The sequence below is a fragment of the Neophocaena asiaeorientalis genome, unplaced genomic scaffold, assembly GCF_003031525.2.
Source record: "Neophocaena asiaeorientalis asiaeorientalis breed wild unplaced genomic scaffold, Neophocaena_asiaeorientalis_V1.1 scaffold110, whole genome shotgun sequence".
NCBI classification, from domain to species: domain Eukaryota; kingdom Metazoa; phylum Chordata; class Mammalia; order Artiodactyla; family Phocoenidae; genus Neophocaena; species Neophocaena asiaeorientalis.
Window position 1 is genome coordinate 2,300,688 of NW_020175053.1, and position 23,738 is coordinate 2,324,425.

General features: G+C 41.0%; 1 protein-coding gene across 3 annotated transcripts in view; it reads left to right on the forward strand.

Annotated features, from left to right (window-relative positions):
- Nucleotides 1–23,738, forward strand: part of PTPRM (protein tyrosine phosphatase receptor type M) — a 743,754-nt gene that overhangs the window by 315,152 nt on the left and 404,864 nt on the right. For all 3 annotated transcript variants that reach the window (XM_024763901.1, XM_024763902.1, XM_024763903.1), the window contains 2 exons: nucleotides 9,494–9,668; nucleotides 16,566–16,859. In XM_024763901.1, the coding sequence (XP_024619669.1) occupies nucleotides 9,494–9,668; nucleotides 16,566–16,859 (469 nt within the window). The remainder of the gene's footprint in view (nucleotides 1–9,493; nucleotides 9,669–16,565; nucleotides 16,860–23,738) is intronic.

Genomic DNA, 23,738 nt, shown 5'->3' on the forward strand with positions numbered 1-23,738 from the left:
TCCTGCTGTAATGCTATTAAGAACCAGCTCTCCAGTCCTTGTCAGGGCCGCCTCTTCTAACTCTGTGAAATTGAGAGAAAACTGCCTGACAAAGGTGCTGTCTCTATCCAGTGGACATTTTCATCATTTTGTTTTGCGGGAATAACAGCCTCCCCATAGTTTCCTCGCTGCTCAGGGGTACCCCAGGTTCTGAACACATTGTTATGTCTGGTCCTCCCTGTCATGGGGAGAGGCAGACAGGGAGAGGGACTCAGCCCTTTCACATCGTCCAGCATCAGAGAAAATGGGCCAGCCATGGTTCCCTGCCTTCCCTGTTGAATTCTGACCTAAGGAAGAGTATCTGGGGACCAAAAGGCATCTTAAAAATCAGTCTGTTCAGTTACCTATTCAGTGCCTAAATCCCTTTCAGTATTACACAAGACGGAGGAGATATGGAGGCATATGTATATGTATAGCTGATTCACTTTGTTATAAAGCAGAAACTAACACACCATTGTAAAGCAATTATACTCCGATAAAGATGTTTAAAAAAATGGATATATATATATATATATATATCCATTTTCTTTCAGATTCTTTTCCTTTATAGGTTATTACAAAATAGTGAGTATAGTTCCTTGTGCTATACAATAGGTCCTTGGTGGTTATCTCTTTTTTATATAATAGTGTGTATATATTACTTCCAAATTCCTAATTTATCTCTCCCCCACCACCTTTCCCCTTTGGTAACATAAATTTGTTTTCTATTTCTGTGGGTCTATTTCCATTTTGTGACTAAGTTCATTTGTATCCTTATTTTAGATTCCACATATAAGTGATATCATATGATATTTGTCTTTCTCTGCCTGACTCACTTCACTTAGTATGATAATCTCTAGGTCCATCCGTGTTGCTGCAGATGGCATTATTTCACTTTTTCTATGGCTGAGTAATATTCCATTGTATATATATGACACATCTTAAACCAATCATCTTGACGCATGTGATCTGAGAACTGGGCTAATACAGAACCGACAGGTGCTGTTGGACCTGCTGAATGTATTCAGCCTCAGGAAACAAGACCAGGATTAAAGTGTGAATGCCAGGATTTCAAAGGGAAAGAATGAATATGGCCCTCAGAAGCGCATCTTTCTCTGGCGTTTGGGCACATGATCTGTTCTCGTTTTAATCCTACCCCGTCCCTGTCCCCATGGTCTTTGGTCCTTTCCTTGGGGCGCCCCCTCCTCTCCTGTCCTGTCACTTTCCATCTGGCACTGGCATCGCCCCTTCTTTCTCTGCGGGTCGCACTTCTTCCTCTTCCTTTTGTTCTCTCCATCTCCCTGCCTCTCCCTCCCGCCTTCCACAGACTTCCCTGGTTTGTTTCTCTGCTCATCTCATTCCCCTTACATGTGGCCTCAGTGGTCGACAGTCCTCAGGCAGCTATTCTGCTCACGTTTTCCAAGTGGGATTTTCGACTTGCATGAAATTCCTGGTGATGCCACAAATTTAAATGAGTCAATCTGAGTAATTAATCTTATAGATATTTAAATTTTGCCATGTGTCCCTAATTCTAAATATACATTTTAGTAGTGCTACATGCTCTTCAGTTAAATTATCTTAAGCACACTTAATCTTACTTAGTTTGGTTGGTATTTTCCATTTTTGGGAATATCCACTTATGGATACTGAAGATGTGAGTCTCAAGGAGCATCCTTGCCTGATAGAAAGAGGTCAGAGTTAGACAGCATCTCATAATATTATAGGGAATTTATCATTCTTCAAAATATTAAAAATGGGATTTATTTTAATTTAAAAGTGCTATCGAGGGATTCCCTGGTGGCGCAGTGGTTGAGAGTCCGCCTGCCGATGCAGGGGATACGGGTTCGTGCCCCGGTCCGGGAAGATCCCACATGCCGTGGAGCGGCTGGGCCCGAGAGCCATGGCCACTGAGCCTGCGCATCCGGAGCCTGTGCTCCGCAACGGGAGAGGCCACAACAGTGAGAGGCCCGCATACCGGAAAAAAAAAAAAAAAAGGGTGCTATTGATTAAGAGAATAAATGAATTTGTACCATAAAAGGCATGCGGTACCACAGAAATATAAATATTCTTCTGAATATTTGATCTTTTACCCAAGATAAGCTGATTTTTTCCCCCTATTGTATTGGAAATATTAATAAGAAAAGGTCAGTGATTTAGGCCAATTCCCTGTCCTGTTTGATCTGTTTGTAGTATTTAAAAGGAGTTGGAAAATAACTTGATTTTAGGAGCCATTTGAATTCCCATTAAAAAACACAATTTTTTTTTTAAAGGAAGATTTTATTTATTTATTTATTATTTATTTTTTTGGCTGCCTTGGGTCTTTGTTGCTGCCCGCGGGCTTTCTCTAGTTGCAGCGAGCGGGGGCTACTCTTTGTTGCAGTGTGCAGGCTTCTTATTGCAGTGGCTTCTCTTGTTGTGGAGCATGGGCTCTAGGCACGTGGGCTTCAGCAGTTGGGGCACACGGGCTCAGTAGTTGTGGCTCGTGGGCTCTAGAGCACAGACTAAGTAGTTGTGGCGCACGGTCTTAGTTGCTCCACGGTACATGGGATCTCCCTGGACCAGGGCTTGAACCCGTGTCCCCTGCATTGACAGGCGGATTCTTAACCACTGTGCCACCAGAGAAGTCCAAAAAACACAATTCTTATAAATAGATAATAACTCTCTATAGAGATTTTTGGGTTATTCATCCAAAAAAAAAAACTTAAAAATTTTTATTCCCTTTTGACCTAATAATTTTAGGAAATAGGGATTGTCCTAAGATCATTTATAATAGTGACAAATATAAATAATTTAAATGTGTAGCAATAGAGAACTACTTATATAAATAATGGCTACAGCCATACAGTGGAAAACATTAAAAAGCATGTTTTTGAAATTATCTAATGCTATGAAAAATTCTACAGATATCACAAGAAATTTAAATGAAGAGATCATATATATATAATCATATATATCATATATTATCTATATATCATATATTATATATAATATATTATATCATATATGTATATATAATATCATATATATCATATATGTAATATCATATATTATATATATGTAAAACCACTATTAAAAATTTTATTTAAATTAAAATGTAACAAAAAGTAAGCTAAACCTTGCCAATGCTTGTTCTTTTTCTTTTCTCTTTCTTTCTTTCTTTTTTTTTTTTTTGGTATAATTGCCATTCTACTGGGTATGAAGTGATATCTCATTGTGGTCTTGATTTGCATTTCCCTAATGGCTAATGATGTTGAGCATCTTTTCATGTGCTTATTGGTCATTACTGTATCTTCTTTGGGGAAAATGTCTATTTAAGTCCTTTGCACATTTTAAAATTGGATTGTTTGGTTTTTGTTGCTGTTGTTTTGCTGAGTTGTAGAGCTTCTTTATGTATTCAGGATATTAATCCCTTATGAGATAAATTATTTGTAAATATTTTCTCTCATTCTGTTGTTGTATTTTTACTCTCTTGGTAGTGTCCTTTGATGCACAAAAGTTTGTATTTTGATGAAATCAAGTTTACCTATTTTTTCTTTTGTTGCCTGTGATTTTGGCATTGTATTTAAGAAATCAATTCCAAATCTAGGATCATGAAGATTTCCCCCTATGTTTTCTTCTGAGAGATTTATACTTTTAGCTCTTAATTTTAGGCATTTGATCATTTGATTTAATTTTGTATAAAATGAAAGCCAAGTTCATTGTTTTGCACATGGATGTCCGGTTTTACCAGCACCATTTGTTGAAAAAAGTATCATTTCCGCATTGAATGGTCTTGGCACCCATGTCAAAAATCCACTGACCAGACCTGTGAGGGTCTATTTCTGGGTTCTCTATCCTATTCCATTGGTCTATGTCTGTCCTTATGCTAGTACCACACTGTGTTTTTATTACAGTAGCTTTGTAGTAAGTTTTGAAGTTGAGAAGTGTGAGTCCTCCAACTTTGTTATTTTATTTTGGCTACAGTGACAGCTTTTGAATAGAACTGTTGCTAGCCCATAAGACCTAAACTGGCCTTAAAGATTTGCTGTGTAACTCTGACAAATCAGTATTCATGACTATTGCGCATCTCTGAAAAACCACAGGAGTTTTCAATATCTTGATATTCATTGTATTACTGTCCTATTGCTGCTGTAACAAGTTACCACAAACTTAGTGGCTTCATTATCTCACTGTTCTGGAGGTCAGAAGTCCTGAAATAAGGTGATGGCAGGGCTGGCTCCTTCTGGAAGCTGTAGGGGAGAATCTGTCCTTTGTTTCTGCAGCTTCCAGAAGCTTCCTGCATTTCGTGGCTCATGGTCCCTTCCTCAGTCTTCAAAGCACTTGCTTCTCTGGTCACATCTCCTTCTGCATCTGACCTTCCTACTTTCTCCTACCTTATCATTACATTGGGCCCACCTGGATAATCTAGCATAATATTCCCATCTCTAGATCCTTATTTTATTATTATTATTTTTTGATGGTGCTAATATATCCTTTAATGGCAGAATGTGGTAATTATTGAATTGATTATTGCTAACATAGTTTTCAAATGAAAAGAGAATAGAAAAAAAAAAAACAAATTAAACGTGATACAACCTGACCAAACACATGTCAAATTACAGTTTCAAGGTTACTTTACAAAATACCTCCATTTATACCATAGATCCTTATTTTAATCTCATCTGCAAACTCCCAGGTTCTGGTGACCAGGGAGTAGACATCTTTGGGGACCGCTATTTTGCCTACTACGATTACAATGACTGGGCAGTGTTGCTGACAGAGGGGCACACAGATCCTCTAAAATATCCTTTTATTTTTCCCTGTTGGTATTCCTTGTAAATAAAGATTCGCTGTCCAGTTGTAAGGATCAGGCATAAGTCTGTTAATATAACAATCTCACATTTCTTTCCTATCTATGGAACTTTTTTCCACTGACACTATGAATCCTAGAGTCAGCAAATATTAATTGAGCTCTATTCCCTGTGCACCCATGTCCACAAAATGAATACATCTGTTTCATGACCTTGAGGAACTTATAATCTACTAGAAGAGAAAGATGGTACTGCAGTGTAACCCACTTTTAAAAATTTCTTTCTTTTTTATTTAATTTTTATTTTATATTAGGGTATAGTTGATTTACAATGTTGTGTTAGTTTCAGGTGTACAGCAAAGTGATTCAGTATATATATCCATTATTTTTCAGATTCTTTTCCCATATAGGTTTTTACAGAGTATTGAGTAGAGTTCCCTGTGCTATACAGTAGGTCCTTGTTGATTATCTGTTTTATATATAGTAGTGTGTATATGTTAATCCCAACCTCCTAATTTATCCCTCCCCTCACCTTTCCCCTTTAGTAACCGTAAGTTTGTTTTCTATGTCTACGAGTCTGTTTCTGTTTTATAAATAAGTTCATTTGTATTGTTTTTTAGATTCCACGTATGAGTGATATAATGTGATATTTGTCTTTCTCTGTCTGACTTGCTTCACTTAGTGTGATAATCTCTAGGTCCATCCATGTTGCTGCAAATGGCATTATTTCTATCTTTTTTATGGCTGAGTAGTATTCCATTGTATATATGTACCACATCTTCTTTATCCATTCATCTGTCGATGGACATTTAGGTTGCTTCCATGTCCTGGCTATTGTATATAATGCTGCTATGATCATTGGGGAGCATGTATCTTTTCAAATTATGGTTTTCTCCAGGTATATGCCCAGGAGTGGGATTGCTGGATCATATGGTAACCCACTTTTATAGATTATATTTCCTAAATAGCTTTAGAATCCCTCCCTTCCTGTCTCTCATCCCTCCTTTTGTCATGTGTTACTATGATTTTTGCAGAAAATACAGCCAGTTTCCTTGACATCAGCTGGGCTTCCACACTCCTTGCTTTGGGCCATTACTGTACCCACAGATGTGCTCATGTCACCCTTTTGCCAAAAATCCTTGTGTTCCTGGCATCAGGATAAGCTGTAACCCTCCACAGGTCCTATTCCTGGGTGTGGGCTCTACCATTCCAGCCTCATCACCTGCCATTCCAGGAGCATGTTGTGTTCTAGTGGAATAGAATAAACCTACCACCCCACAGTTCAGCTGTCTTGGCTGTTGACTTTTACAGAGCTCTTCTCAATTACTGGCTCCATTTTTCCTCCTTCACTGCCTGAGAAAGTCCTGTGCATCCCCAGTTATGGCCTCAAGTCATGCTTTCTAGAAAGCCAACCCTCACCCCCCTCGCTGGTGAGGAGGCTCTTTTTCCTGGGTTTACTGTGTCAGGCAGTTCCTTGGTCTGTAGTTTAATTAGTGCCTTACCTGTCTGTTTTTCTAACCAGACTATGGATTCAATTAGGTAAGGGATGATTCTCTTAACCCCATGCTCCCTGTATATGTAGAGTGCCTGCCTCATAAAAGATGTTTACTAAGTGTGGGTTGAATGAATGCTCGGATCCACGTACATGTGAATGATGTAATAGAAAATACCTGCAGATTGAAGCAAGATTTATGATAGCATATGGATTCTAAGCTAAAATGATTGCTAGCTAGCACTTTTCTCCTTTCTATATACTGTTTCTCTTGAAGAAGCTGAATCTAACTTTCTGTGTGATTAAATACATGGGCTTAAAAAAAAGTCCCATTCCTGAGAGTTCATGTGACTCATTGGAGTTCTGTAACGCTGTTAGTTTGAAGCTGTTTATTTTAAAGGATAAATTTGTGGCATGAAGTCAACAGCTATGAAGTAAAGCTCCTCTCAACATATGTATGAATCCAACACAGAGGTTTTCTTAAACTTGACTGCCCTCAGTACATCCTTGAATACTTGTGAGGGATCCATAAGGGCATACTTTAAAATTCTTTTGAATAAACATTCTTTTGAGACAGGCTTATTTCATTAGGACAAATATTACAAGACGACTATAGAAGTATATTCTTACAAGATTCATGCCACAAGTAAGTAAATAAATAAGTAGGTAGCCCTTTTGTTTTTGTCATTGTTAATAAACAAAACAAATAATTATAAATGTGAAGTATGCCTTTCTTCAGGGCTCTTTTTTTTTTTTCAAAATGAGATTAGATTTTTTTTTCAGTCTGAAAAAGACAAACTTAATTTTATAGAGTAGTAGGTCTAAGGTTACTCCTAGTGGTAGAATTTAATTATTTATTATATTTATTTGGGGGAGAGGATGGGAGACAATGTATGAAATACAGAGAGAAATACTTTCTCCTGTTGTATTAATTAATGCTGGATTGATGTTGTTTGGTTTAACTTCTCAGTGCCCTTTGTCAGACCAAATTGAGGGGATTTAGTAATAAAAAAGACTCACATAGGATATATAAGGTATATATTTAATGTCACATTCAGATCTATGACTCTTTAAGCTATTAACAAGGCTGTTTTGATAGCTAGTACTAAAGATCGTGGGAACTGTTCTTCCGCGGGCCCGACGTTTCCTTCGCTGTGGCAGGAACTGTACTGGCGCAGCACCTGGATGCCTTGTCTCTTTCCACGCGCGCGCGGCTGCTGGACCGGAAGCCGGGAGCACGCCCGGCCCAGCCCCTTCTTTGGGCGTTCACTCCCCACAGCAGCCCTTCCTCCATCCTGCGAGTTTGCCAGTAGCACCCCACGTGGGGGGCCGGAGATGGTGTGGTTTTGCAGTGCGGTCCGTGGCTGGGTGGGTGAGTCTAATTCCATGCTTCAGTTCTCGCAAGCCGATGGTTACCGCGCATCGGCCGTGTTCTGCGTATTCTTCAGGGCCAGGTCCACGGGTACTAAACGAGGTGTTTGACAGCCTGTCCGCCTTTCTTCTTGAACTCATCCCTCAGCTGGTCCAGAATCCGGGCAGGGACTTGTGGTCCCGATAATTAGGCAAGTGTCCTTGCGCATGTATATCTTTAAATTCTCACAACTGCCCTGACAGTTGCATTGTCCCCTTACAGATGAGGAAAGGGGGGCCCCAGGAGCATACATTACTCTGACGTTAGGTTTGGCACCCTGGTCCGTCTACTCCCAAACTCATGTCCGTTAGGACATACTGACAAAGAAAATATCACAGCAAAAGCTTCTAAAAGGCTTTGCATAATATAAATCACTGAGTTCTACAGGTGAGTTTTATTATTGGTAGCCTGGCGTGTTCATACCTATAAACACAAACATTTTCATACGGTCTGCGAGTCCCTGAATGCACAGGTGTGCGCCCACCTCCCCAGTTCCACTAGCCACCTTGATGTCCTCCAAAGCTTTCGGCTCTTTCTAACCATCCCGGGCCTCTTGTTCTCTCTCCTCTGACCGGGGCACTCCTTTTCTTCCACCCTCCCCTTTGCCTGGTAGTTCCTACTTACCCTTCAGATCTCAGCTCCAATGTCACTTCCTCAAAACGGCACCATATCTAAAGACGGCCTCATTGTGATTCCTGCCAGCCACCTGCCCTGGCCATCATTGGTGATCATGTATCCATTTCAAGCCTATATTCCCCAGCAACTGAAGCGCTACTGTGAACACTGGGGCCACTTTTCTGTTGTCCACTGTTGTGAGCCTAGTGTCCTAACACAGTGACAGCACGTAGATGGCACCCAGCATGGTTGCTGGGTGAATAACTGGACATAATGCTTGGTGTCGTGCATTTGCCTTAAGGTCTTTGCCCATTGTTTTCTCATTAATACTTGCAAATAACATGTTAAAGATAGCCTCTTTCCTGATAATTGTAAGAAAAAGAATATATAGGACTGAAATCTATAATCTTTCTTGAGGCTTTAAACTGTGGGAAGCATAGAATGGATTTCCAAGTCTGCGTAACTAAGGACTTAATTAATGTCTCTGGGATAGTGTAAAGACAGCACTGTTCCAGTATTGGAACCTGCTTTGTGTGGTCCTGGGCTGTGGGATGCGCAAAGGAGCTTCTCTCCTAGCATTTCAGTGTCAAGTAATATTAAGCACCTACTTCTGCTTGGTTCTGATGGCTCCAGGAAGAAAATCCTAAAGCTGAGACTCATCCTTCAGAACTTATGCTAATACCTACTTACATTTTTAATGTAGCTCTTGATAAGTTGTTTATCAGTTCATGTATAAAATGAGGTCAGTCATAGGGTATTGTGCGAATTAATTTTGTTTCCAAGCCAAGTATAAAAAAAATGATTAAGTATTACAAAAAGACTAAATGTTGATAGTTTGGGAGCAAAATGAAGAATTTTTCCATGTGCTTTTTCCTCTCCTCCTGTTGAGGCAGAATAACATAATGAGCACTTTAAAGGGGCAAAACCAAAGACATTTCTGAACACTTAATTTTGCATCCCTCAAATCCTGAAAGTGTTGATCGAGGCAGAATTTCAGTTTCTGGGTACCTGTTTTCCTGGAACAACTGCCACGGGTAATAAACCGTGGAACCAAGATCTGTAAGGAGGTAACATCAGTAACATCCATTCTGGGCCTTCAGATGTCTTCCTGGTTCCATATGACAGCTGATATTGTTTCTTTCTGCTCTCCCCATCCCCGTGTTTACAGGGCATTGATGTACGGGATGCTCCTCTGAAGGAAATAAAGGTGACTAGTTCCCGGCGATTCATAGCATCGTTTAATGTCATGAATACAACCAAACGAGATGCTGGAAAATACCGCTGCATGATTCGAACCGATGGAGGAGTTGGCCTATCCAACTATGCAGAATTGGTAGTTAAAGGTATTTAATGTTATTTTTATAGCTCCAAGTAGTCTATTAAAAGAGACATGTGGGATGGTTGTGAGTTCATGATTTGTTGAAAGCTCAGACTTACCCTCGTCTGTTTCTGAACAGTAGTTTGGTGACAGGCTGTATGGATAGATTACATTTTAAGTACAAATTTTGCACCTGAGCAAGAGTTTTGAAAAATGTATTTTATTTATGTTGGTTCAGTTGCATACAAAGCAATGAATGTGCTCCGGGCAAGTTCTTTTGCCAACTCTGTGTACAGAGATTGCAACCCTATAAATTTTTTTTTAAGGAATAAAATTTTTTTTACTGATAGAAAATCACTTAAAATGCAAATATTCCCCAGCCACGGTGTTTATGATAGCAGGGTGGTTACTAAAATGAAGCAGTGTCAGTGTAAAAATGCGCCGTCATATCATACAAGCCACATTGACAGTAGTGGGTTAACATTCATAATGTTGCTGTTAGGTTCTATTACTATATTTTGCATGACTGAAAAATTGAGTCATTATATTCAGGAAGGTGGGAGACGAGTAAAAAACAGGCGGGGGGATAAATTTCCTTTGGCTGGTTTGATGTTTTTGTGTGTGCATGGACTTAGGAGTTTCTATAGTATTAAGCTGGTAAGGCAATTTTTGGTCCCAGACAGAATGTGGACTTTTAGATATACCGTGAGGCATTTTTATACCTTGTAGCAAGCCATTGCTGCTTCCTCCTACGGGAAGACAATGATGCCTGCTTGTCACGTGTTCTCCCCTGCATTTATTAAATGGGGAACATAAACTTGGTCTCTTTTGGATGGACTATTCCTTTTGTCAGCAAATTTCTCTATGTCAGCAGTTTTACAGACTGCAGGGTTCAAACCCCAGAGCTAGCTGTGTGGGCGTGGTCCTATGGCTTACCCTCTCGGTGCTTCTGTTTTCTCATGTTTAACATAGACATAATAATGTGACCGACCCTAAAGGGCCATCAGGAGGACCAGATGCAAAAGGTATGTGAATGGCACTTAGAACGGGAGACCTAGTAGGCAGCCGGCACCTGTTCAGGCCATGATGGGGCATTGAGTGGCTCTTATTCTCCGTTCTAGTCCATCAGTGGTCCTCATCTGAGAATGCATGGCTGAACCACCTTTCCAAATAAAACAAAATACAAATACCTGCCCACCTATTCTCTACCACCATTACCACACCCGTGTTGAATCAGAATCTCTGGGACTAGAGCCTCTGCCATAAAATCTATAGGTGATCCGGGCAGACGCTACTGCTGTGACATCAGCTCTGCCAATGTTAGTCACGCCCGGCTTGGGGGGAGCCTGCCCCCAGCACTGTTTATCTGCAGCAGTGGCTAATGTCCTGTGGAAGGAAGCCAGGAAGCACACCCTGCAGTATCTGCTCACATGGTCTAATTTGCCACACCAGAGCCCTGTGATTTGGGGTTTGTAGTGAAACTGTAGCCCGTCTGGCTAGTTTCCGAGTTTAGGTTTTACCTGTAAGAAAACTAAAACTCTGCATAGATGTGCACACCCTCCCCTGCAGAAGGCTCTTGGGGAAGCGAGGGGTTTCCTTGTGGAAAATGGACACCATTTGCCAACAGATCCAGCAGAACGGCCGCCTCGCTGTTGCCACGGCTGAGTTCTTTATTGTCATCACTGTTACTTAGTTTTCATCTTGGTCCCGTTCTTTGTGACTGTGTTCTGTTCTCTGATTTCTGGTTGCTACAGTGCTTAACTGTGCCCGTGCCCCATGAGGCATGGTGCTTTGTAATCAGTACGATAGAAATCTAGTCACCTCTTTAAAAATTGCCTCTGTGGGAAAGTTAATTCGTTGGGAGTTCTAAGCAAGTCAGAAATTTCTAGTCTGCCACAGCACACATAAGCACAGAGGCTGAGTGGGTCCTTACTCACATTTCTGCCACACGTTTTCCTGCCTTACGACAGCGTGGAGGGATCTTGGGTCATGGTGATGAAATGTCCGGGCACCCTTTGCCTCTCTGCACCCTGCCACAGCTGGTGACAATTGGCTTGCAGATATGGCTCAAAACTGGAGTTTGACTTTTCCTCCATTTATAACTTTTATGGCCATATTTTGCATGTATTTGATTTTTCAAAATGAGATAACATGCTGGATTCTACTAATTAAATAAAGCACTGCATTGACACAATTACTATAAAATATATAATGGCATGTTTAGGCCACCTGTATGATTGAATACTTTTTATATGCATGTGTTTAGAGTGCTAATTTTTTCAAAATGGGAAAAACTTAGGTCCAAAGAGTTTATAACTTCCTTAAGGCCATTCCCTGATTTGATGCTGGCCCACAAATGAAGCCCAGGTCATTTTAAACTATCATTCTTGTCTGTTTTATGCCTACCACTGCTTTTGGTAATCAAAGACATAAAGATATTTCATGTAATCTCCGCAATTCATGTATATATACATATATGCCAATATCATATTTAATTATAGGAGACATATATTAGGAATTCATATATATATATCAATTATGTATATGATATGTATCTATAGGTATATAAATTGTTTCTTTGCTGGCTTGATTTAGAATTATTTTTATCATGCCCTTTCACTTGGATTAAATATTTTAAATTGCTTTTTATCACTTAGTATAGATTGAGTTCCTTCCTTCTTTCCCTTTGAGAAAATTTATTCAAAATTTAAATATTGAGATTGGTTCAAGATGGCGGAGTAGAAGGACGTGCTCTCACTCCCTCTTCCAAGAGCACCTGAATCACAACTAACTGCTGAACAATTGCCAGCAGGAAGACACTGGAACTCACCGAAAAGACACCCCACATCCAAAGACAAAGGAGAAGCCACAGTGAGACGGTAGGAGGGGTGCAATCACAGTAAAATCAAACCCCGTAACTGCTGGGTGGGTGACTCACAAACTGGAGAACACTTATACCACAGAAGTCCACCCACTGGAGTGAAGGTTCTGAGCCCCACGTCAGGCTTCCCAACCTGGGGGTCCGGCAACGGGAGGAGGAATTCCTAGAGAATCAGACTTTGAAGGCTAGCGGGATTTGACTGCAGGACTTCGACAGGAGTGGAGGAAACAGAGACTCCACTCTCGGAGGGCACACACAAAGTAGTGTGTGCATCGGGACCCAGGGAAGGAGCAGTGACCCCAGGGGAGACTGAACCAGACCTACCTGCTAGTGTTGGAGGGTCTCCTGCAGAGGTGGGGGGTGGCTGTGGCTCACCATGGGGACAAGGACACTGGCAGCAGAAGTTCTGGGAAATAATCCTTGGTGTGAGAACCTCCCAGAGTCCGCCATTCGTCCCACCAGAGAGCCAGGTGGGCTCCAGTGTTGGGTCGCCTCAGGCCAGACAACCAACAGGGAGGGAACCCAGCACCACCCATCAGCAGACAAGTGGATTAAAGTTTTACTGAGTTCTGCCCACCAGAGCAACAGCCAGCTCTACCCACCACCAGTCCCTCCCATCAGGAAACTTGCACAAGCCTCTTAGATAGCCTCATCCACCAGAGGGCAGACAGCAGAAGCAAGAACTACATTCCTGAAGCCTGTGGAACAAAAACCACATTCACAGAAAGATAGACAAGATGAAAAGGCAGAGGGCTATGTACCAGATGAAGGAACAAGATAAAACCCCAGAAAAGAAACTAAATGAAGTGGAGATAGGCAGCCTTCCAGAAAAAGAATTCAGAATAATGAGAAGATGATCCAGGAGCTTGGAAAAAGAATGGAGGCAAAGATCGAGAAGATGCAAGAAATGTTTAACAAAGACCTAGAAGAATTAAAGAACAAACAAACAGAGATGAACAATACAGTAACTGAAATGAAGAATACACTAGAGGGCTTCCCTGGTGGCACAGTGGTTGAGAGTCCGCCTGCCGCCGCAGACAAAATGGTAGAATTCACTGCTGCAGAACAGGGTAAAGTAAAAAGAATGAAAAGAAATGAAGACAGCCTAGGAGACCTCTGGGACAACATTAAACACAACAACATTCACGTTATAGGGGTCCGAGAAGGAGAAGAGAGAGAGAAAGGACCAGAGAAAATATCTGAAGAGATTATAGTTGAAAACTTCCCTAACACGGGAAAGGAAATAGCCACCCAAGTCCAGGAAGCGCAGAGAGTCCCAGGCAGGAGAAACCCAAGGAGAAACAGGCTGAGACACATAGTAATCGAATTGGCAAAAATTAAAGACGGAAAATTATTGAAAGCAGCAAGGGAAAAACGACAAATCACATACAAGGGAACTCCCATAAGGTTAACGCTGATTTCTCAGCAGAAACTCTACAAGCCAGAAGGGAGTGGCATGATATACTTAAAGTGATGAAAGAGAAGAAACTACAACCAGAATTACTCTCCCAGCAAGGATCTCATTCAGATTCGACGGAGAAATCAAAAGCTTTACAGACAAGCAAAAGCTAAGAGAATTCAGCACCACCAAACCAGCTGTACAACAAATGCTAAAGGAACTTCTCTAAGTGGGAAGCACAAGAGAAGAAAAGGACCTACAAAAACAAACCCAAAACAATTAAGAAAATGGTAATAGGAACATACATATAGATACTTACCTTAAACGTGAGTTGATTAAACGCTCCAACCAAATGACACAGGCTCACTGAATGGATACAAAAACAAGACCCATATATATGCTGTCTACAAGAGACCCACTTCAGACCTAGGGACACATACAGACGGACAGTGAGGGGATGGAAAAAGATATTCCATGCAAATGGAAATCAAAAGAAAGCTGGAGTAGCAATACTCGTATCAGATAAAATAGACTTTAAATAAGGACTGTTAAAAGAGATAAGGAGGGACACAACATAATGATCAAAGGATCAATCCAAGAAGAAGATATAACAATTATAAATATATATGCACCCAACATAGGAGCACCTCAATACATAAGGCAACTGCTAACAGCTATGGAAGAGGAAATTGACAGTAATGCAATATTAGTGGGGGACTTTAACACCTCACTTAATCCAATGGACAGATCATCCAAACAGAAAATTAATAAGGAAACGCAAGCTTTAAATGATGCAATACACGAGATAGATTTAATTGATATTTAATTAAATATTCCATTCAAAAACAGCAGATTACACTTTCTTCTCAAGTGCACATGGAACGTTCCTCCAGGATAGTGCGTTCCTCCGGGATAGATCACATCATGGGTCGCAGATCAAGCCTTGGTAAATTTAAGAAAATTGAAATCATATCAAGCATCTTTTCTGACCACAATGCTATGAGATTAGAAACTAATTACAGGGAAAACAACATAAAAAACACAAACACATGGAGGATAAACAATACATTACTAAATAACCAAGTTATTATAAGTAACAAGTTACAGTAATCCAGACAGTATGGTTCTGGCACAAAAACAGAAATATAGATCAATGGAACAGGATAGAAAGCCCAGAGATAAACCCATGCACTTATGGTCACCTTATCTTTGATAAAGGAGGCAAGAGTATACAATGGAGAAAAGACAGCCTCTTCAATAAGTGGTGCTGGGAAAACTGGACAGCTCCATGTAAAAGAATAAAATTAGAACACTCCCTAACACCATACACAAAAATAAACTCCAAATGGATTATGAGTTGAATCAAAACTATCTAAACAAACAAAGAGCTAGCACAAAGTTGTAGTTTATAAATAATAGGAACAATATTTTAGTAAATTTGCACTAAATTTATGGTCCCCCAAATAAAATTCATCTTTTAAGTGTCTCATTTAGCCTCAGTCTCATGAGATTTCCCCAGCTATTTTAAAAGTCAGTATGACTTAGCACACGTTGAATACGTTAAAGAACAAAGATGCCCCAACCCAACAAAAGGAACTTGCGTTGCTGGTTTCTTGATGGTCTAGGGATCTACCTGGTATCATCTTAGGGGCCAACATTTTCTCCGATGGAGATGCATTAAATAGAAATACATTATTTCATACAGTTATCTCCTTCCCTAATGTCATGTGTGGTGCCACTCACAGTGACACTGGCACGTGGAATGCCTTTATTTGGTGCCTGGAGATCCATTCACCTGGCACCTGATACACTGTGGAAAACAAGATTGCCTCTGTCTCCTGTCTCAGACAAAGATCCAGAAGAAGTCAGTCTCAGGTTTTCAGCAATGAGAGAGACCTTCCTGGGTTGTAAAGAGCGTTTGACATTGATTGCTTAGAGTTTTATCAAGCTGGGCATGACTTGTGCTTTGCTTTAGAGCTTTTCTTTCTATTCACTGCTTTAACAAGACTCATTACTGCAAGATCCCTGAACAGTGGAAGTGCTGGACTTTATCACCCCAAGTGCTCACTGCTCCTGGAGCAGAACGAGTCCATTGGGATAGCTTTTGGGGGGAAAATGAGTCATCCTGGCAATGCATTTATGATGAGATAAACTATGATTTCGTCCGTGTTTTTCAAGTGATGATATCTTTGGAATACAAATATAAGGAGACTGAATTTAATGATATAACTAATACCTTGGGTGATTTTGAAGACACTCGGTTATTTTTTGTTTGTTTTTTTAACTCTTGACAATGGAGAGACTTCTAGAGCTTAATTACTACTACTTGAGAGAGTTTTTACAAGTCACTTTTAGTACAAAAAAATCCTTTGGTGCCTACGTAGCTGTTCGAGAAAAATGAATTGCGTCCTAAAACAAACTGGGGATGTACCTACCTGAGGAGGCTTCGGTTTTAAAGATGGCTTATTTCACAGATGTGAATGCTATGCAAACCTCCCTCAGTATGCTTTTTCGTATTAACCTGAGCAAAACCATTCTCGTCAGTTCATTGCTGAAATGTTAATGTCTTCTCTGTTTTAGTAATTGATGTGCATTTAGCTCTTCTCAAGTGTCTGAAGGATGGCCTCCTGTTTGCCTTTCAGAGCCCCCTGTCCCCATCGCGCCCCCTCAGCTGGCCTCCGTGGGGGCCACCTACCTGTGGATCCAACTCAACGCCAACTCCATCAATGGCGATGGGCCCATCGTGGCCCGGGAGGTGGAATACTGCACCGCCAGCGGGAGCTGGAGCGACCGGCAGCCAGTGGACTCCACGAGCTACAAGATCGGGCATCTCGACCCGGACACAGAGTATGAGATCAGCGTGCTTCTCACCCGGCCAGGGGAGGGTGGCACCGGTTCTCCTGGACCCGCTCTCAGAACCAGAACCAAGTGTGCTGGTGAGTCCGGGGATGCTGGGACCACTTGTCAGTGTCTTCTGGGTTTTGACCTGCAACCTCCGTGCAGGTGGCTCACACTTCCCTCAGCTCTGCTGGGACCCTGTCTGGGTACAAAAGGTCCCTTCACCTGTGGACAGCAACCCAATAGCCTGTGGACTTCAAACCTCAAGGCTTGGTATCTCTCAGGAGGCCTCCGCCCCCTTTTCCTCCGTTCTTAATTTACACCTTCCTAGGAGTATCACCTAATTCATACGGGAATCATCCCAAAGTTGACAGAAACTGTTTGCTTTAATGATGTCTGCTCATAGGTCAACGCCTCTCATCTGGGTCCCTTTGTTTTTATGTTCCCTGTTGATGTGCTTGTAGCCTCGAGGGCCTTTGGAAGGCTAGATTCCATCTTAGCGATAGCTTTAAAGCTGTGTTTTTATGGACGGATATTGAATGGAGGGGCTGCTTGCCAATGACATGGGGCCCATTTGTAAAATAAGCCAGGGTGATTTGTGGACTGCACGCCGGCTTTAAATTCTTAGATGATAAAGTTCTAATTGACTGTGCAGAGCCCGCTCTGTGGGTTGATGGAGAGAGAAATGCAAAGTCTTATAAAAATCAGACCCTAAAGAAAGAGCCCGTTAGAGGTTTGAGTGCTGTTTCTGTCTGGCTGCTCTTGGGTCGGAAGTAGAGAGAAGTGACAGGTTGGGATACTGAAGTGTTCTTTCATCATTTAAATACAGATTCTTGCACTGAATTGAGGGCTGAGGTGAGGAGACTCAAGAAATTTCTATGGAGATAATTGATTCTTCGGGTGGCATTATTTAAGAGGACACTTATCAGTAGGTTTCGTTTCCTCTTAAGATTTAAAAGTACTCAGAGCGCAGTCTAACCCTGTCTGGTAGGAGAAATGATTAAACCTTAACAATGGTAACTGCTTCATTCTTTCTTCATAATTTGGACTGTATAGTTTCGAAAAGCCCAAAGCTCATGGAAAAAAATTATTTTTGTAAAACTATTTTTGTTAGAAGAGGGAACAGGACCCTTTCTCTTCTTGGGGTATGTGCTGTTGGGCCTGCCTTGTCCACCCAGGTCTGTTTCCCATGTCCCACGCCCCCATGGTCACATCACGCTCAGCACAGAGCCTCTGGTCTAAGAACTGTGGTGATTCCCACAGCCGCCATGGGCGGTCCAAGGAGAAAGGAGTTTGACAACACTTTCTCTTACTCACTTCTCTGTACCATGTCATCTCATCTCTCTTTCACTGAATAAAATTTCCCTGCCTTTTTTGAAATAATCTATCATCTGTCGTAATGCAAACAATAGCTGTGTAACCCTGTATCTATCACTTTACAATATAAGAATTGCCTTCAAATCTGTTATTTATTTTATAACTGCCTCTTGAAGTCTCTGGGGCCAATACTGTGACCCCCTTACTAGGAGCAGGGAAATAGAAGCCCCTGCGGTCCTCCCCGCATCTGTGAGCAATAAGTTTGCGTTCTTTCACTCAGCGTTATTTTGAGGAATCCTGTTTGGGGGCATGGTGCTAGATCGTCTTCCTTCCTCTCCAAAAGAAGGTTAGAATCCCATTGTCTAGGCTGGAGAAAGGACCCAATCTGTCATTCTGGTCACTACAACCCCACCTACCTGTTGTTTTCAGTTCTGTTCTTTTGTCTTTTCTCCTGGTTTCATGCCTGTACATTTCAGGTATCAACATGATTATTGTCTACATTTCCCCTAAATATAAGGCGTGCATATCTGTTTTCAAGAAGGCTTTTTGTTCTGGCTGCATGGTGTGTAAATGCAGACACTTTCATAGTAGAATGGCAGTCCTTTTTTAAAACATTAAAACCAATCCTGAATGGATATCTGCATGCCAGCCCTGTGCCTTAGAGGTTTAATCTCACTTAAGCAAGGAAGCCTGATGAGAAAGCAGGCTTTTTCCTCTTACCATTTGTAACCTGCCGTGGACACTGTTGCATACCTGTCCTGCACGGGGATTGAGCATTTTTGAAAAAGCTGTGGTCGAACAAGTCAATCTTAGGAAATAGAAATATGTTAGGTGAGCGGGTCAAAGCTAGAAATGAGAGGGGGAGGTGCTGGGTGGGTGAGGAAAGGGAAGTTGAATGAGCCTTTTACTGTCAGAAGAAATACAGTTTCACCCTTTGTTGAACTGAGACTTTTGAGAAAATCTGCAGGAGAGCTTGTTGACTGCTTAGGTGAGCCGTGTGAAATCGTGGTATGCAGGACGGAATGAAAAGGGGTAAGGTGCATGCTACACACTGTAGACTGAAAAATGTGCTAACAGTCCCGGCCTCTTCCTCAGATGATTCACGAGTGTTTAGGGTTCAGCAAGAGCGAGTCACGGATCTCAAAACCTGAGAGAGACACCGAGCGCTCTGCAAAGCAGATGGAAGACGGAAAACGGCCTTGGCCAGGCATGAACAGTGGATGAATCTAATAGGGTGACAGGTAGTAGGAATAATTGGGCATCCATCCCGTGTGGTTTAAAAGGCCAAGAGTATGTGTCTGGAATTAGAGTAATAAAATTTAGCAGCAGCACATATAAAAAAGAGATTGAGAATTAGGTTTAAATATATATGCATCTACAGTACGGTCCATATTCTGTTAGTCACTCTGTAATGCTGTTGCCTCACCACCCCTTCCAGAAAACAAAAACAAAAAACGAACAAACAAAAAACCCTAATGTAAGTGTAGGTTGCATTAAGAAAGCAAAGCCTATGTTGTAGGTGGTGATAGTCTTTTTCTACCAGTGCTGGGAAGCCTCCCTAATATTGTCACACTTACTTCTGGTCCCCACATTTTAAGAGAGAAAGCACAGAATAGACTGTGCTCAAGGGAAAGCACCCAGGATAGGAAATGTTCTGGAACTTTGCTCAACCACTGAGGAATGATGGAAGAATTGAGAAAGAGAGTGGGGACGAGCAGGGTGTCTGTGCAGATTTGACAAGAGCTAAGTCATGCATAATGAGTTTCCAGTGACTGGTGGGTTCAGGCAGAACCTGGCATTGCAGGAGATTCTATACTCGTGAGAGTATTGAGCTGGCTGAACCTGAAGGCCTCTTCAACATGAAGAGTCTTATGTTCTCTTTCTAATGAAATGATCCAGTGTATATTTCTACCCTGAACGTCTCGGAGTTCACTTTTATTTTATCCTTTTCCAAATTCTCCCTAATCATGCGTATCGAGTGCTCTGCTGGGCAGTGGAGGTCTGTGATGACGTTTGCAAAAATCTGAGCAAACGGGGGGAAAACCACTGAGTTTTTCATACAGCTAAACAGGTTAAATTTGAAAGACTGACTCTTATTCTGAGCTTCCAGCCTGGTTTTATGCTAAAATATCACTTTCATGAGATGCCGGTGCCTGAGGATACTACAGCTGGAGTCAGCAGTTGAGAATTTGGGCTCTGGTACCAGGCTGCCTGCGTTTGAGTCCTGGCTCTGCACGGAGCTAGACATGTGACCTTGGGAAGACTTCGTACCTTTTCTGAGTTTCTCTTGTCTTATCTATGAAGCAAGGGTGGTAATAATAGTGTATCTCCTAGTGTGGCTGTGAAGCCTGAAGGAGCTAATGTGTATGTAAGATGCCTAGGACAGAATCTTACACGTCACAAGTAGTTAATACAAGTTAACTGCCTGTGGCGAAAAAAAAATTATCTTTTAACATTTTCATTCAAAAGAATTCGATGTTGGCAACCTGATTTTGTTGCCTGAGATTACTTATCTGGTAAATCGAAAATCGGAGGGATACAGTTTTATATTTGGATTCAGAGAATCCCCTGCAGTTGGGCATTGCATCCATGCCAGACGCCATTCTCTGATTCTTTTTCTATCAAATCTGTTTCTTTTGGACAAGCTGTTTTCATTTCGGTGCTGCACCCATGGGGCCTGTCCTGTCACGCTGTGGTGACACCCACGAAACCATATTTCGTTTCATGCATTGAAATGGAAAGATCACTGTTTATGACCCATCTCTGTGCCCTGGAATTGATTTTCATGTGTAGATGCGTAGATCGCTTGTAGATGCAATCTCATCACCTGGTCATATTTCTTTCAAGAATCGTACGGGAGCACACTGCAGACCTCTTGCTTCTTATGCTTCTGAAAATTATTTTAAGATATATGCACAGGCTCTTTTGCACGTGTGACCCTGATCAAATCACTTGGCTTCTCTGATTCTCCAGATAGGAGCCCTCGACACCTGCCCTGATAATATCAAAGGTGTTTTTGAAGATCGGGTTAGACATTATCTGTAAAGGTATTTTACACATGAGAAAAGGCCCTGCCGACATGGGATATTAAAAATGGTTATAGTCAGGAGCTACTTTGAAGATTTATACACATATCTACTTATTTTTCAACTTTGCATTTCAGCTATAGCTGGGAAACCTCAGAGAGCTGAAATTATTTCAGTATCCAGTGAAGCAAAATGCAATTTAGTTTGTGTTTTCTATTATATCTTATATCCTTATAACTATGTGCAGCCTGTATATCACAGGTCATTAACTGGTAGCTACTTGAAAAAGGGAAATGGGTGATGCTGTTAGCTTGATTTTCACAGTGGACTTTTTAAGTGCTTATTTGGGGATATCGCTTTTTATGTATCCTGGGCATTGTTTAACTGTGGCTAAGTGGCTTGCTAATAACTGGCACCAGGGGTTAAAACAGGACGATGGTAAACTAATGACTTAACAATTAGGATTGGTGAGAGTGAGAAGAAGCTGAACTGAAATGTGTTCTTTAGAATTAATATAACTAAAAACATTTGAAAAAAGAATGATTGCACTGTTTAAAAATTCTATGCATAAGAAATTTATTAAGCACCCATATTTGTAAGGCACTGTTCCAGGCCCTAAGGGCAGAGCAACAAGACGAGATCTGGCCTTCAGAGCGGATATATTTGGGGGTATTGGAGGGAGGAATTGTACAGGCAATAAATAAAAAAATATATGTACGTGCTTGTATATATAAATATATGTATATTACATGCACACACATATATAATACAATAAATGCTGTGAAGAGAAATAGAGAAAGAGATAGAGAATGGAAAGGTAGGATTTTTTTTATTAGATTATTTTTTATTTCTAATCGTGCTAAAATAACCTAACATAAAATTTACCTTCTTAACCATTTCTAAATGTACAGTTCAGTAGCGTTCCGTACACTCAATCAATCTCTAAGACTTTTTCATTTTGCAAAACTGAAACTCCATACCCCTTCTCCCCACTTCCCCCCTGGCAATCCCCGATCTACTTTCTGTCTCTATGAGCTTGACGGCTCGAGGTCCCTCATGTAAGTGGAATCGTTCAGAATTTGTCCTTTTGTGCCTGACTTAGTCACTTAGCATAACGTCTTCAAGGTTCATCCATATTGTAGCATGTGTGATTGCACCTTTGTAATTACTCTGATAATGTTGTATGGTGTATACTTAGTTTATGGGATTCTTTGTAAACCCCTTTGAGACTTTAAGCAATTGCATTGGTTTTCAATGAATAATTCTCGAAGTTTAAAAACGTTTTATCTTTCTGACTTGTGGAAATCTTGCCTCCTGGAGCAGGGGGTAATGCTGTGTTTCCAGAGAGTTCAAGTATATGCATATAAGTGCTGCATCAGGATGGTACAGCCATCCCATCAACAGACAGCCTTCTGTTTGTCAAGAATAATGAGTGAGATAAGAAATTGGAGGGTTTTTTAAAATAATGAACTATTCTTTTAAACTAGTAAGGGGGGGTACATTTTATATTCGTAGAGAGGTATATATTTGTTCCATATATGCCTAGTTAGAACCTTTTCTGTGACTGTAATAAGAACTTCGATTATGTGTTACATTAAAATGCATTTTTGTTCTACTTGGGATTTGATAAACACAGTTATAGCTACCTTGTCTATCCTACTTACAGTGACGTGAGAGATGGGCCATACTTTTCATCTTCTTCAAGTCACTTCACCTTCCATTGCTCTGTGGCCTGTGAGAGAGTGAATTTATGCTCAGCCTATGGTGGTGTACATTTTTGTGCATCTCCTATTCTTTGCGATGGTGGTCGTACTGCTGCCCTAGAACAGATGTATTTGTGTAGCTCTCTCCTGCCTTTGCCACATGCTTGGATGGCCTTGGGGAATGTTCCATTAACTACAAGTTAATGTTCCGTGTTGTCTCTTACCGTATACCCTGAGACCATCTTTAACATGCTTTATGTAGCAACACATGCTGTCCTACCTGGCCTAGTCTAAATCTCACTAGATTTAGGTTAATATTGGTTTTGGAGTATTAATTCACCATGTTTGCTAAATGTGACACAGGAGTGACTTGTTTTATTTTTAATTTTTATTGGAGTACAGTTGATTTACAATGTTGTGTTAGTTTCAGGTGTACAGCAAAGTGAATCAATTATACATATACATATATCCACTCCTTTTTAGATTCTTTTCCCATATAGGCCATACACAGTATTGAGTAGAGTTCCCTGTGCTATATAGTAGGTTCTCATCCGTCATCTATTTTATATATAGTAATGTGTATATGTCAATCCCAATCGTTTTAAATACTCTTGAATGGGTTTCGCATATGGGAAATGGAAAGTGATGGGTTTCTTGGCAACAGGGCCTTCCATGAAGCCCAAATTGCGTGATACCTGCATTCCACTGAAGGCCGACCTCTCTGTGTCTATTTATTTATTATTCTTCGTTCCTCTTGTGGGGGTAAAACAGACAATCTGGTTGGGATGGGTCTGATCTGAATTTAAACCCTGTCAAAACTTGATTTGTGTTCTTCCTAAATCAAGGGTAGCCAGATTTTTCTGTTCTGTACAGAACTGTTGCTGGCATTGCAATACGTCTCTGGACCCGCACGATTCACCCATGGGCACGG